The sequence below is a fragment of the Podarcis vaucheri genome, assembly GCF_965113315.1.
Source record: "Podarcis vaucheri genome assembly, chromosome: 6".
Lineage (NCBI taxonomy): Eukaryota > Metazoa > Chordata > Lepidosauria > Squamata > Lacertidae > Podarcis > Podarcis vaucheri.
Genome location: NC_138764.1, coordinates 36,432,652 through 36,449,207, shown reverse-complemented (window position 1 = coordinate 36,449,207; position 16,556 = coordinate 36,432,652). Strand labels below are relative to the sequence as shown.

General features: G+C 46.3%; 1 protein-coding gene across 3 annotated transcripts in view; it reads right to left on the bottom strand.

The window, feature by feature from the left end:
* SYDE2 (synapse defective Rho GTPase homolog 2) overlaps window positions 1-6,363 on the bottom strand; it is a 42,812-nt gene extending 36,449 nt beyond the window's left edge. Inside the window, exon 1 of one of the 3 annotated variants that reach the window (XM_082227712.1) lies at window positions 4,342-6,363. In XM_082227712.1, the coding sequence (XP_082083838.1) occupies window positions 4,342-5,812 (1,471 nt within the window). In that variant the 5' untranslated portion in view covers window positions 5,813-6,363. The remainder of the gene's footprint in view (window positions 1-4,341) is intronic. The other 2 variants (XM_082227711.1, XM_082227713.1) reach the window with 2 other exon arrangements.
* Between the last annotated feature and the right edge of the window lie 10,193 nt (window positions 6,364-16,556).

Below are 16,556 nucleotides of genomic sequence, written 5' to 3'. Positions count from 1 at the left end.
TTTGTTAAAATACTACTACTACTACTACTAATAATAATAATAATCACTCGCTATGTTGGTTTATATATTTTGTTATTACTTGAAATCTGAAAGACTAAAGTCCGCCCCTGTATAGGGCAAGAAGCATTCTTACATCTCAACCCAGATTTCTGGAATACGGTAAGTCTTTTCCTTTTCCTGTGACTACTCAAGTCTGTACAATTAACAGGCACCTTGTAATTATGTGCATTTTAACCTTCCCATGTCTGTAAAACAATACACAGAATGTAGTACCATTGTGCAACCAATGCTTAGAATGCTCTGGCTAATTATATTTTTCTGAAGCAGTGTTTTGCAATAAATCTAGGAGGATTTAGAGCAATGAAACTTTAAACCAGGCATAATCCTAAAACAGAACTTAAAACGGGGGGGGGGGGGGGAGGCACCCTCGAAAAGCATTTTCCACTGCAGCTATTCTACACACACTTATGTGGAAAAGTTAAAACATGAAAGAAACTGTACTAAAAAGCAACTGCTTCTTTCAGTTAAGATTAGAGACCACACACTGCTAAAGAGGAGTATTTGAATAATTAAGTTATTAACGTTTAACTTACAAGCTGGTTCATTCATTATAAAAAGCATCGATACTTGCTAATGCAAGTGACTATTTCACACACGCGCTGTTAACACCAAGCTGGAGCTTTGTTAAATGCCCGGGCTTTCCTGCAAGATCTAGATTGATCACAGCCATGGCTGTGGGAGAATGGGCCACTTGAGGGTACTGGGGGCCAGTTGCCATGAGCTGCCCCTGGGGGCAACATTTGCAGAGGAGGAGGAGAATCCCTTCTCTTTAACTGCCCCGTAGAAATGAGAATTTTGACAGGAGCACTTGCTGAAATTCCCTTTCCTGCACAGTCTGTTTCTGTACAACTGGGCACCTTAGCAAGATACACATCTCTGTGTTTGTAGGACCGTGAAGCAATTCACAAATGTCCACCCTATATTAAAAGGGCAAGTTTTCCCTCCTCCATTAGGGACAGGTTAGGAAATCTAACAGCCCTCCGGAGAGCAGATTCTCAACGCATAACTCATATCAATAGCTACTCAACATTAATCACACATGTACAAACTAGACCTAAGGCTATGTCTAGTTTACAAAAACAGCAGAAGCAAGTTTAACAAGGGCAAAGCACCACAGTGATCCTGTAGATTTATTGCAGCAATCCTAATTAGAAGTTATTTAAGGTGGGGGGTGCGGGGGGGTGCTAAGATGCAATGACAAAATATATTCAAACCCTGTGTAGTCTTTTGAGTTGTGTGATCTTATTACCTGGAAGTAAATCCCGCTGAACAGAATGGGGCTTGCTTACGAGGAAGCATGCCTCGTTCTACACCACAGGTTCCCAAGCTTATTTGGCCTACTGTCTCCTTTTCAGGAAAAAACAAAACATTACCCAGCACCCCCCAGGAAATCTACCTTCTTTATGTGAACAAACAGAAAGGTGCAGTGACAAATTTGTGACCTTTTATGTATCTATATTTCTACCTACGTTCTACAACATAGTAAATAAAGATGTAGTTGTAAACAACGGATGAAACATGTACAGTTTTTCAAAATTTTCTTCTCTTCATGCTTCCACTGCTCCCCTATTTTTATTCAATGCCCTGTCCCAATTGCACCAGAGGTTACTACCCCCCCAATTGTTCCAGTGCCTCCCCCAGGGGGCGGTATCACCCACTTTGGGAAGCACTGGCCTACACTGACATACAGAATTTGTCTGTTTCAAAAATACTTTCAATCAGCTGCGCACACATTGTACCTTTAGAGTACATGCAAAATGCATTACTTTCCTCAAGAAATTCTGGGCACTGCTGTTTAAGGATTGCTGGAAATTGCATCTCTGTAAGGAATAAACTACAGTGCCCATAATTACTTTGAGTGAAAGAATGTGCTTTAAAGACATAGCAGGTACACAGGTCTTTCTTTAATTGTCACAGAATGTGGTCAGTGGTGTGCTAAGTACTGATTTTTTTCGTGTGACCTGGGGACTGTGAAGGGTGCCTTTGATTTAGTACAGAACACAACAACTGATTTAAAGTAGGTGCCATCGTCCCCCATACTAGCATCTTTAATATTTGTCTCTCCCCACACTTTTGTGTCTTGAGAAACTAGATAAGGAAATACAATATAGGATTTATTGAACTGTACAGTTTCTTGGATGTTAAGCAGAAGGCGATACAGCAGAAAATGGTCCAGAACACCACAGAGGGCCAAAGACAGGTTTAACAGGTGGAAAGGACTGTATCTCCCCTCAGGATAAACCAATCAAGACAACTAAGCTACCCATTTAAATTAGAAAGCTCTTTGATTAAGCATTTTGAAAATCTTCTAAATAAATAACTCAATGGGGCTGCTCTAAGCATGACTCAATTTGGATCCGACCCAATGTTCTGCTGAACTTGAAGTATTTCACAAAGGAAACTTACTATAAGCTTGCCCAGAAAAAGATAATTAAGCACTTTCTGATTATTTATTAATTATTATCATTACTATTACTATTGTTCGAACGTATAGCTTCTCATTTCTACATACAATACTGGACTATCCACAATAATGTGGACTTTATAGAGAAATTAAACACCAAGGGACCTAGAAACTGAAAGCTTACTTCATATACGGGTACTTTAATAAGTGAGCTATTAACACGGTTTAGCAACACGTTGCGAGATTAATGTATAAAAGGGAGGCATTTTTCTGGAAGCGTCCATGTTGATTTGCCAACCCTTCTGGGAATGCTTCACCCCCTCAGGGCCAATAGAAATAAATGTGGCAGTGGTGCTTGACCAGATAACATTAACATGTTCCTCCCCACCCCACTCCCCCCTGTTTTTGTTTTGTCAGGGGAATTGTGAGGTGTACTTGTGAACCTGCCACTGGGCAGAGATTTCAGGGGTGGGAGGGAGAGATAAAAAAAGAGAAGTATTTTCCAGGATACTTCTTGTACTCAAAGTAACTAAACATTTATGGTTAATAAGTGTCACACGTCCATTAAGATTTCACGCAGAGCTTACAATTTAAAACAGCAACTGGGGCGGAGAGAGACAAATTGCATTCCATGCCAAGAATGACTTTTCACACTGTATTCGCAGCAGGGGAAGTGCTACTGGGCAACTCCTTGCTCTGCAACTTGGGGTAAAATGAGGACTGATTAAGAGGCAGCTCCTCCCCATAGGATTTACAGTAGCCCTGTGCCAGGTAGGGTCCTCCTCAAGGCTTTCTTACACCAGAGAAAGGGGTTGCACTGCTGCACCAGGCTCAAATGCTGCAAATGTGGCAAGTCCTCAATATTTCAATTCTTCTCCCAGCCAGCCTAAAATAAAATAAGCTCCCTGCACATGAAAAACAGCACGCAAGGGGAAATGTTAGGATGGAACCTCTCTCCTTGCTATGACGGCTTTCCACCTGCAGTGATATTTGATGCGGAAAAGCCCTCCCCACAACTTACCCTTGGAGAAATTGAGGCTCAGAAGCATTACGCCTTTCCTCCCCTCCCCCCTTAATTAATATTTTGATGGCAGAATACAACAGAGCCAAAGGCAATTATTTTTAAGTTTTGCTGAATTTGAATGGGGGAGATCTATGCTACTGTACTGCTTAACTCTCCCAATGAAATCAGTGAGATGTAAATAAGCTTTTAAAAAATTCCAGGTTGCGCACTGGAATAAGGAGAAGTTATGGTTACTGTACAGTATTTATTCCTATTCTACATGTACCCTCCTTTCCTTTAACTAACCTACTTGTCCTGGTCTGCAAACACAAGTGACCTCATTTTTGTATGTGTGTGTGTTTTCCCTTCATGTGAATCCCACACACTACTTGCAAATTAGTATTTGGCATGCAGACTTTACGAAAGCCTTGTCTCTTTCTCAACACTCTGCATGCCTGTTATGGCAAACTTGCTATTTTTATGCAATACTGCAGAGAGTAGTCAACAAGCTTCACATGCCGTAAGCATTAGTTGTATACTCCATCCGGCCCAGAAATTGAGACTATTTTGCCTTTAGCAGAATGCAACAGAGCAGGTGAGGTTTGGAGTAGGCCTGCTCCTTAATTAAAATAAACAAAAGGCAGGTCTCCTGCACCTGAAAGCAATTCAGCCAAGTGAAGCTTTTCCCAAATGCAAGGGTGCAAGGGATGCAAGGGTGAGGCAAACTGCACTGAAGTGTTTTCTTTCTATCAAGCAGCTGTTAAAAGCACTGTCCATAAAATAAAATAAAAAGAACAGAGCAACTTTGGGGAGCCTTGCAAACCCCCAACCATGGGAAAGTGAGGAGGAGGGAGGTGGTCACAAAAATCATTACCTGTCAGCAAGATTCTTTGGTCTGAGGGAGATCCTAGGCCCTTTCCACCTTGACCCCTCAAGGGGGCAGGAGGCGGCGTTGCCGGCCCCTCTTCTCTGCCCAGAGGGGGCCCGCAGGTCCTGGATGTTTTTGCGGGAGACGAAGACGACGGAGCCCCCGCTGCCTCGCTGCGGCCTTTCATGCCCAGGGAGAGGAGGCGTCCTTTGTACATCCATTTCTGCAGCTTCCGGACCGTCACGGCGGGAGGCTTGAAGGGGCCGCCGTGGGTGCCTGCCGGAGGGCGCACGTGGCTTCTGCCGCCGCCCCCCTCCGCCGCCGCCGGGCCCGCGGCGCCCTTCAGCGCCACCGCCTCGCCCAGGGCGGCGCACAGCTCCGAGCCCAGCAAGCGGCCCAAGTCGTCCCGCGGCAGCGCCGACGGATGTCCCTCGCAAGCGCTCCGGCTGCCGGGGCTTTGCTCGCAGCTGCTGCTGCTGTGGCCGGAGCAGCCGGCGGCAGCTGCGAGGCCGCCGCAGCCTAGTCCTCGCCTGGCGCCCGGCCGCTGCAGCAGGTGGCCCCGGGGCGAGGGGCCGAGCGCGCCGTCGCTGCTGCACCTCCGCAAGGGCGGCGGTCTGGCGGGCGGCTGGGCAGCGGGGAGGCTCTCCCAGCTCTTGCTGACGCCCCGGCGCCAGGCGGGGGCCCTGCCGGAGCCTTGGGAGCCGGAATCGGGCGCTCGCGACGGCGGGGACCCGTCCCCGCGCGGGAAAGACCAGCTTGAGGCATCGTGGCTCCTCCCAGCCGAGGAGGAGGAGGAGGAGGGCGGCGGCGGGTGGGCAAGGGGCTGCGGCGAGCGGGCCCCGACGACGGGGCTAGCCGGGGGCAGGTCGTGCATGGCGCGGATCAGCAGGTAATAAGCCTCCTGCAGCTGGCTGCGAAGCCGGCCCGCGCTCTCTTGTGCCTGGGAGTGGCCGCTGCCAAGGGCCCCGCTGCCGTCGGCGTTCCCCTGCGCCTGGCACGCCGCTTTGGGGCAGCTCCAGCCGGGCAGGCTGTGGTTGTCGTAATAGTCCTCTTCCTCGCTCCCGCCGCCCCGCTCCAGGGCAGAGCCAGAGTCCGCCCCCCGGGGGGGAAACGGCGGCGGCGGCGAGAAGCAGAGCTCGGCCGCCGGCGGAGGCAGCTGCCGCGTCCCTTCCACGCGGTTCTCGGGCGGGCAAAGGCGGGTTCCGGGGGTTTCTTCCTCAGGCGCCGCTGCCGCCTCCCCCCGCCGGGACCAAGACTCCGGCTCCCTCAGCGTGGGCTCCTCCAGGTGGGGCGCGAAGACCCCGCCGCCGCTGCCGAGCGCGCACGATGCCCGGGTTCCCGGGCGCGCCAGATTCTGCTGGGCTCGACTTCGAAGGGCGCCGCCTCCGCTGGGGTGCCCGGCGGCTTCCCCCGCCGCCCCTCGCTGCGCCCGCCTGCCCCGCAGCTTGGAGAGGGTCCTGCGCAGAGGGTCAGCCATGCCTGGCGCTGGTCGTCGCCTCTCTCCGCCTGGGGGCTAGTTGCGGGGCGCCGCCGCCGCCGCTGCGCGCAAGGGTCCCCCTGAGGGAGACGGCGAGCGCGGCAGCCCGGAGCCCGGCTGGCAGGAGCGCCCCATGGTCCCCTCTCGCGCTCTCTCTCGCTCTCTCCTTTCGCTGCTGCTGCTCACCACATATTTGGCATAGCTGAGCGGGGTGAGAGGGCGCCCTGCAATGCGCATGCCTTGCTGCCAGCAGCTGGGCTGAGCGCTCTCGCAGGAGCCTCGCGCACACGGCCTCCCGCCGCCTCCTCGTTCCAGCCCCGAGGCTGCACAGGCTGGGATAGGACGTCGGAGAACAACAGGAGAGGCGAAGTTTTTTCCCCCTTTTTTCTTTTACCCCGCGCACCTCCTCCCCTCCCCACGCGCAGGGGCGGGGCGAGCACCGCTCCCTCTCCCCTCCTTCGCCTGGAAATTAACCCTTCAACTGGCCCCTCGAATGCACCTACTTTGCGCGAGCCTCAGTGAGCCTACCTTGGGCAGGGAGTTGGGCTTAGCCGCTTCCCTTTCTTCTCCCTTTTTTGTTTTGTTTTGTCTGGGGAGGCTCCTCTGCCTTTGATAGCTAGAGCCCAGGGCAGTGGTTCTCAAAAGGGTGTGGCAGCAGGAGGAGATGATGGCAAGTGGCTCAGGAAGATTCAAAGAATCCCAAAACATTTAAACGTTTCAGTATAGCATTAAAAAGGTAAAGGGACCCCTGACCATTAGGTCCAGTTGTGACCAACTCTGGGGTTGCGACGCTCATCTCGCTTTATTGGCCGAGGGAGCTGGCGTACAACTTCTGGATCATGTGGCCAGCATGACTAAGCTGCTTCTGGTAAACCAGAGCAGTGCATGGAAACGCCGTTTACCTTCCCGCCAGAGTGGTACCTATTTATCTACTTGCACTTTGACATGCTTTCAAACTGCTAGGTTGGCAGGAGCTGGGACCGAGCAATGGGAGCTCACACCGTCATCGTGGGGATTTGAACCGCCGATCAGTCAAGTCCTAGGCTCTGTGGTTTAACCCACAGTGCCACCCGCATAGCATAGCAATAATGGGGGGAGGGGCGAGATATACAACCACAGTCTCCAAGCCTTTCTTCAAAGAGCATTGGCTATTTTTCTGCAGTTCTCCACTACATGCTGTTGTGAAGAGCGATGTTCAACTCTGACAGACAGGAAAGATCAGATAAGAGAAAGGTTTCTTTGCGTTGATGACAAGAAGTGTGTTTGTCTGTCTCAGATTATACCTAATACAAATGAGATTACCCTGCAAAAGCAAGCTCACACCTTGCACTGAGTTTGCATACATACTTATGGTACATAGGCAAGCGGCTCATTTATGATTATATTTTGGGAATAGTTACTGTTCTTATGTAGCTGTACTTTCTGAATGTCATATTATAAAATAGTTGTGTTCTGTGTTATAAATCAAGCCCTGCCAGGAGTTGTTTGTTTTTTGTTTTTCAGTGTGTTTCTTATCAATAAAATAAGTTTGGCAAGAGCAAATTTTTATTCTGAACATGTGGCCCAGAGAAAATAGTTTGAGAACCCCTGGTCTAGGGGAAAGCACCCCTTTCACCTACCTGCCACAACCATACCACCATACCACCAAAAGGTGGAGCCGGTTTAGGGTCTCCACAGGTCCATGTGGGGCAAAGGGAAACAGATCTGCCATGACTCCATGTACAAGATCCTACTTTTACTTAGCGGAAAGTCGATGAGAAGTTATGACCACACATTTGAAGGGCTCTAATTCATGGAAGGCAAGGCTGCCAGCAGCTGCTAAGCACCATGGCTACTTGCTGGGAAGCACAGGTGCGGAGAGAACCGTCAAGCTCAAATCCTGCTTGCAGACTTCCCGTGGGCATCCTGTCTGCCGCCGCTGTTAGCCCTTGGCCTGATCCAGCAAGTTTCTTACATTCTTATGCCTCGGCTCCCCCATCTGCACAATGAAAATAAAAGGGTCTGCTTGCAGGGTTGTTGTAAAAATAAACTCCATGTAAGATTTTCAAACATTTTCCAGGTTTGCAAGCGTGTTGGAGGATGGCCTAGCAACAGGTAATATGGCAACTTTGGTATTACCGGTATCGGGCTTTGTATCGGCATATTATTATGCAGATATAGTTCCCTCGTTTCCCCACACAAAAGGTCCTTCACTGCTGGTGAGGGGAGAGCATCCTCCCCTCTACTTGAGGGCAGCAAGCCAGCCTAGGAGGCGCAGGAAATTCCACATGGGGTGTGTAAATGCCCAACTCCCGCGAGCCTCAGTATGTGAGGAACACTGGACATTGTAGTCCAAAAACACCTGGAGGGGGACAGGTTAGGGACCCCTGTGAAGTCCAACATCTCATCAGTTCTCTCCACATTTCAGCCTCACTTTGACTAACAGGCCCTCGTGTCTTCGCTTTGGAGCGGTTCGTATTCAGCAAAGGTGGCTTCTCCTCCAGGGATTTCTCCCTGCCATATGGTCGCGCAAGCGAAGGCATTCAAGTGCTTTGGAAGATGAGAAAAAAGGGAGAGAAATTATAATGGGATTCTAGCTGCGAGGATTTATGATTCTAGCAGCAAGGATTTTGTATGTGAAGTACTGGGAAAAGAAATAGGTATCCCCACCTGAGGGGAACGGTCTATAAAAAAAAGTTGGGAACTGGCAACTTTTAGATAAAATCGGCTGGATCCTTTCGGTCTGACGCGAAAAGAAAAGAGATAGATCTGAGCAAGAACAGAAAACGTTTAAAGAACTTTGGAATAAGCAGGCAGAGCGAGCCCAGGATTACTTATAATCCTTTTGCAATTACATGAGAAAATTATATGCAATTCACTAATGTATGTTGCTCCTTTTTTCTCTGGATTATAACAGCAATTATTGTTATTCAAAATGCACTTTTATTCTGGTGTATCCATGCAAATGGCATCTATTGTTTGGGTGCCTGTTTGTTTCTCTTTCATTTAAATAATATATGGAAGCCCTAGTCTGATTTAGAAGTCACACTCATTGCCATGTTTTAGAGCCAATCTATCCTTGGGGCAGCGGTCTTGTTTAATTTTTTCCTAACCGATTGCAACTTGCAGTGTCCTTTTTCGGAGCCAACACAATGGAAAAGCCCTCAAATGTCTCTGCACTGCAGTCTCTGCAATGGAATGCTACACTTACCTGCAGTTTCAATGTGACCCTTTAAAAGAAGGGAGCAGTTGGATAAAATAGGCACTGTTTGGAGATGACAACCAATTGCCCAATTGCCACCACCAGCCCCTTTTTTTGGCATTTCAGTGCCACCTGGCAGGCAGGAGCAGCCTTGGGGGCCAGCTGTTGTCTCCTGACCCTGATAAGGTTAGGCAAGGACACTGCCCTGTCACACTGCGTCCCCAGGGACTGGAATCCTCTCTGCCAAAGGGAAATTGCAAGCTAAAGTCAAAGACTTACTTAGTCTGCAACTTGTCCCAGGAGCTGGAGAAATAGATGAGTTGCCATTTTCTGCTCAACATTGGGAATTTTGAAAGCCCCTAGAATAGAAGCGAGTTGCCATTTTGATCAATCGTTAAGTACTACTGTATTAAGAAACAAGGCAAAATTGTGTTATCTTTCCCCTCCTTATTTTGGAATTATTTCAGAGAGGGAACGACAGAGCTGATGCTGTCCAGAGTGGTATTTCAAATGTCCAAGAAGGGACTAATGTTATTATAGATTGGTATTATACCTGGGCTGTTTGTTAGAGAATAAAAACAATTACTTAGGGCATGGAAATCAATGTGGTTTTTTAAAAAAATATATTTCTTCTATCACATAACATTCCTTAAATTAACACATGGTGAGCAATATCCATAATGACTGTTAAGCACATTGGATTACATCTACTTATCACTTTGGCTGTATATGCACTATATTTTAAAGCACATTTAAAACACGTAACCTGGGAATCCTGGGACCCGTAGCTTGTTAAAAGTTCTGGGAATTGTGGCTCGTTTTCCGGATTCTTTGGAGGAAGTTCTGTTTTTAAATGGGTGGTGTGCCTGCAGCCCTACTCTTTCAAACCAATGGACTTAATTTACTTAAATCCATTGATCTGAATGCATCAGCTCTGGGTATGGCTAATGTTGAGCATCGCCTGTTATGGTTTTGTTTAAAACTCATAATAATGTTTAAATGTGATAAATAACTATGTAATATACTTGTGAGCATTTTCTATTGATTATTTCTTTTTTCTTGTATCCAGTATTTCTCAACAAGCATTGCAGAAAAACACAATGAAGCAACAGGGGTTAGTGGAGCTACAGAGAGCATTTTTCCCTTCTTTGCTTTTGTGTGAGGATAGGGAAGGAGAAGAGAAAACAAGTGCAACAGCTGGTCTCGTATAACAGAAGAAAACGTGCTGTGGAATTGGTCACAAAGTGGTTTTTGAAGAAGAGCCTTTTGAACCGCTGATCTTAAAAATTCTGTCAGTGTTCTCCCACTAACACAACTTCATCTTGGGAGCTTGTTTGATTGAAGACATTGAAATAGGGATGCCAGATGTCCCTTCTTGAAAATGAGTAGCCTTTATGCAAGCCCTTTTGTTGCAGAATACACTCTATCTTCCCAGAACTCCCTGCAGCACACTGATTTACCATCAGCTGGTAGAAACGTTTTATGTAATCCAAGGCCTTAGCTACATGGTAAATGGTGCCAAGGGACCAGATTGTGTCACCAGGGGTCATCATTTCATTCACATGCCCATTTTTGAGACTGAAGTATCCTTCAGTATTCATATTGCAATGCAACCCTGTAAATATATCCCCAACTAATCCAAAGATGCAGACCTAAGCATAAAAGTACAACACGATGTACATTTTCTCAAAATAAGTATTAGAAGTATTCCATCTACCGGATAAATGCTGAACCCAGTATGTTTCTTTAAAAGAAAAATCCCAAGCCATTTTTTTCATAAGCCAAAAAGGTGGTTGATCTTTCCGTGGGACAAATAATGGCTTCAACCTACCGTATCTTTCCCTTGACATTTGAAGGAAAACATTGCTCTGTGTCTTTGTTTTCTTTCACAACAGGGATAGCCTGGATGGGATGGGGGAAATACAGTGGTACCTCAGGTTACATACGCTTCAGGTTACAGACTCCGCTAACCCAGAAATAGTACCTCGGGTTAAGAACTTTGCTTCAGGATGAGAACAGAAATCGTGCTCCAGCGGCGCGGCGGCAGCTGGAGGCCCCAATAGCTAAAGTGGTGCTTCAGGTTAAGAACAGTTTCAGGTTAAGAATGGACCTCCGGAACAAATTAAGTTCTTAACCCGAGGTACCACTGTAATTAGAATCTTATTAACCTAATAACGTATCTTTGAAACAGGGCTGAAAAATATTCAGTATGGTGATGATGTATGCCAATGGATGAATTATGGATCCACTCATAAGGAGCTGATAACACACCTTGCTTTCATGTAGGGTGACCATGTACTGTATCCCACTTTACAGAGGACAGCAGTTTATGTGAAGGCTGTCTGGTCCAAGTCCACTTTAGATATATGTTTGAAAAAACACAACGGAAGGGAGAAAAGAGGCCCTGAAGTTGCTCATCAAAGGTTAGTGCTTAGACAGTAGATGTTAGCAAACCATGTCAGCATTTACTCTGACATTTTGGTAACAGGAATGTCAAAGCAGTGACATATTGAAAATTAATGTTGCTTACTTGTGAATGGTTCCGTTCTTTTGTGACTTGGTGTTAGGGTGCCCCCGTGGGGTGAAAGAAAGGCTTATCAATGTAACACAACATTAACAAAAATACGGCATATTGAAAAAAAGGTAGCACAGATCAAAAGGGTTTCCCAAGCCAGGATGTAGCCCAGAACCTCTTTTCAGTGGTGGGACTGGAATACTTGATACAGCAACAAAGAAAAAAGTGCTTCTAACCAAATAAAAAATATTTGCCATTCACATCTGAATAGCTACGATCGGTATTTTAGTTTTTGGTGTGGTGTTAGTTGAGGCAACTGCACAAAGTGGGATCAAGGAGAAGGGGGATCCAATGCACAATAATTATTTTATAACTAGGGCGGGAAACAGTGTGGTATCTTGCTTTGCATAGCCAGAGCTTTCAACATGAGCTGGAGTCCAGCCTTGGAACACACGGCGCAAAACCAAGGAGGACCCAAGAGCATTATTTATCTGTCATTCAATGTCTTGCCTGCCTTCACCAGAATTTCACAGGGTGGGTTACAACAATTTTTAAATGCAATATTAAAATCAGCGGCTGGAATTCAGCGCCACACTATGACAGATGTTCCATCTGCGCAAGCATAGCAGCTTGCCAGACAAAATGATCTGTTCTGCACACTGTTCTGGGGTTTTCCTGATATCCCCCACCTCAGAGCAGACATATGGCACATTCCTTCACTTAACTGAAGACAGTGGGAACAAATGACATGTTACTCCTTTTGCATCACTAGAGCATCAAGATATCACTTTACGATGATTTGGCATTAAACAAAATTTAAAAACCTTGTTGTGCAACCAATAGTCAATTGCTACCCAATAGATAGCAACAAATGATTATTAAGAAATGATCCCATTGCCATAAAATGGAACTTCCCAGTAAGTTTGTTCAGCTATGGACTTTTTACATGGGCACAGGACAACAAGTGGTAACTTCAGTTTGTAAGCACAGCTTAATGTATAGGAACATGATCCAAACATAAGCATGTTTAAGTCCCTTTGATTCCAGTTGGAGACTTCTGCAATCCTCTACACACCTGCCTGAGACGGAGAGCAAGTTTCATTGAATTCAATGCAATTTACTTCTGAGTAGACATGAACAGGATTCCTTTGTGTAGCCTAAGTTTATGAACTTTCATAGGATCGCTCTGTGACTTAGCAGATTGCTTCCAGCAAACTGGTGATAGCAGAAAACACTTTAAAAAATCACTACCCTATATTTGCAAATAAATTTAATTTTTTAAAAATCAGGTCCCATTGAGGTCCTGTGTTGAACGGACTGAAGCCAAGTATTCTAGAACTGTGTTAGTGTTTTCTTGTACAGGTACTGTAAAAATTAGGCCTCCAACAGCAATCCAGGAAATAATGCTTGCCAATTCTGAAATTCATCTCAGGACCTTGTGTTTTGATTTACTCATAGTTACATTAAAATAATGCTGCTAAATGCCTCAGTACAGATTCAATCAGATACTTCTCTAATAAGATGCAAGTAAGATTTCAGTCCCCGCTCGCTTGCATTTTTTGGGCGCCTCAGCTATCAGATATGGCACCAACGAAGTGAGAATATTAATGACTGCCATAGGCCTGAAATTCAAGACGCTTGCAGTGATAAAAGTCTTCGGCAAAGCACAACTCCGTGGCAAAGGAAGAACAACAAAAAGCTCACATGCAAACTGGTTTAAGTCTCTTGACCCACTGGCTGTGCTTCATTCCCAGCTGTAGGAATTACTCCAGCGTAAGTGGTTTTAAGTCCCGCAGCTGATATTGAACAGAAAGCAAGGACACCTGCCTGAGGGCTAATTTCGATTGAGGTAAGGAAAAATTAAAGTGGCTTGTTCAAGACGGCTGGCAAACAACTCTGAGTGACCTTGCTTCTCCTTCTCCAGGGTCAGTTCTGTCTCAGCATATCCCTTTATGCAAACTGAGCCTTTTTGAACTTGTGCACAACAACGAAATTTCAATGACACTGGTGTTCTGCTCTGTTTTTAAATTGATCTTGATTTTAAAATCACTCGTTGTGCTTTACTCAGCTATCTACAGCATATTACATTTAAAATAAAAATAGAAATTCTGCATACTATTAACAATGCCCCTGTATTTGCTGACCAGATTATAGTCAATATTAAATGGCCTTGGGACAAAAAGAGCAGGTCGTTGAAGGTTGATTCTCATATCTACTCAACCAGGTATGTCTGCTTGGCCGGCTGCCGATTCTTAGCTGGAGTTTTGCTTTTTAAGGTTTTTGCTGGTGCTGTTGCATTTAGCCCAGAGTAGGAACACAGGAAGCTGCTTGAAAGCAGGTCGGGATGGGGAAGAGTCCTGCCTGAAACCCTGAAGAGCTAGCTTAGTATTATGTGCATCAGGAGTGGAGGACATTTTTTAGCCCACAGATTGGCGCTGTGGGTTAAACCACAGAGCCTAGGATTTGCCGGAGTGAGCTCCTGTTGCTCGGTCCCTGCTCCTGCCAACCTAGCAGTTCGAAAGCATGTCAGAGTACAAGTAGATAAATAGGTACCGCTCTGGCGGGAAGGTAAACTGTGTTTCCGTGCGCTGCTCTGGTTCACCAGAAGCGGCTTAGTCATGCTGGCCACATGACCCGGAAGCTGTACGCTGGCTCCCTCGGCCAATAAAGCGACCCCGCAGTCGGCCACGACTGGACCTAATGGTCAGGGGTCCCTTTACCTATCCTTCCAGGAACTGCATTCCAGTGATGGGCAGAGCCAACAGAAAAAGTGGGTGGGACCAAAACAGGAAGGACTGGAGATGGCATGCATAGAACTTCGAGAGTGGATTCATTCTTAGGCTGCATATACACCATATGTTGAAAGCACATTATTTCCTCAACAGAATCCTGGGAGCTGTAGTATGTTAAGGGTGCTGTAGATTCTAGCTCTGTGAGGATCAAACTACAGTTCCCAGAATTCGTGTGTGTGTGTGTGTGTGTGTTGGGGTGGATGGGTAACATGCTTCCAATGTGCTTTAAATGTATGGTGTATGTGCAGCCTTAGTATAAACTAGTTGGCAGACCACAACACAATATTGCAGTATATTCCTGCCATAGGGAGGGGTGTTACCTGAGCCTGTGGTTGGGGGCGGGGGATTAGCATGGAGGCCCCTGCTCTAACTTGGATGTTAAGCCGTGTACAAAATGTATTTTTTTAAAAAAAAAAAGTTTTGACCGGTTAAAAGAGCAAACAGTTTGCACGCAAGTCAACAGAGCCTGAGGTTTCAGCATGCAGCCTGAGGAGGCATTTTGAGTAACCTGACCTTTGCTGCAACCTGAGAGGTGTGGGGTGTTTTGGGACTGGGAATCCAAATCAGCCTCAGCGCCACCTCTGACCTGCAGCGTTAACAGTGGAGCGCAGTTGCCTGGCTAGTGGAAGCTACTTGCGGCGCAGGCCTCCGGCCTGCCACAGGGGTGTAACAATGAACAGCCCTGCTGGATTGATGCACACTGGCTCAACCGACAGCATAGGGATAAAAAAACAGCAGACAGCATTGCCAGATTTCTGGATTCTCCCAGTTTCTGCCCAACCTGCAACAGGGTACTGCAGAGTAACACTGCCAAGGTATTGTAAAGCACTCAGCATCTGCTCTGCTACACGGTTCAGTGTGGATAATGAACTGTATTTGCTTTGAAATGTGCATTAGCGAGGTTCAAAAAAAAGAAACAACATTAAATAATCAGCGAGTTTGAAAAAGCAGGATTTTTACCCCTTTTGCTGCTACCTTTAGTTTTTGTTTTGTTTTGATTTATGAGGGGATGGGGGATACACACTGGGGCCCAATCCTGGATACGTCAATTTCTCAATTGATTTGTATGGACAGTTCTTGTTTCCATCCCTCAGGACATTTGAAAACAACTTTTCACTGTGAGCCAGGAAACGATCTATCAGTAGAGATGGAGAGCGGGGTCATTCCACACTTTCTATCATCATCTCTTCTTTCTTCTGACCATCCCAGTCACTTCATTCTATTCCCACTTCAACCCAGATACCAGCTCCCCCCCCCTACAGACATTATATTTATCCGTATTGGGATGTTTTAGGATTCTAGCCCCAATTTGTACTTTTTTCTCGTTATTTTGTGTCCCTACAAACTTTGGGCCTCCCCCAAGTCTACTAATACCTCTCACTTCTGCATGGGTAATGTTTTTGCCCTATTCTTGTGTGTTTTTTAGTCTTGCACCCCGTGAGATGTGCATGACCACACACACACACATTTGCTTGTCATAAAATCATAGAATTTAGAGTTGCAAGGATCAACCCAGACGATCAACTAGTCCAACCCTTTGCAACGCAGGGATATGCAGCTGTCCCATACGGGGACCAAACCTGCAACCTTGGCATTTATCATTACCACACTCTAATCAACTGAGCTCTCCAGGCTTAGTTCTCTTTAATAAACAAAAAAGTAATTCAAAGCTGAACAAGAGAATGTAGCTATGGCGGCGAGAGCATCGCCTGGAGCATTTATACCGCCGAAAACCATATGCTGCTCTCTGTTTAGGTGAATGAGAAGGGTTATACTGCGGTATGAGCCAGAACAAGTCGTCGCCATCATCATCACCATGTTTCCAAACCCACTCCCCTTCAAAAAAAAGTTTGTAAAAGTTGTACAAAAGACTGTGGATATATCTTCGCAGTTTTATACGAGAGCTTGAAGGGGGAACCATTTCTGTGGCTGTATGTATTTCGTCATTTGCTAATTAGGGAGTATATTCATGAGCTGCATATGGGCAGTTTCAGTAATATACATCGAAAGGCTGTAAAGCCAACAGAAAGAGAGGAAGAGGCAGAGAGAAAGAGAGGAAGAGAGAGAGAGAGAGAGAGAGAGAGAGAAGTAAAAAGCTAGCAAGCAAGCAAAGTCCAAAGCTTAAACTCAGACTGCCTGGAGGCATATGGAATTCTACGTCTGTTTACTCTGCCATGCAATTAAACAAATGAAATATTTCACATATGAGTCACAGCTATGTTAGACATACACATAGTGGTTTTAAAGCGTGGGGGG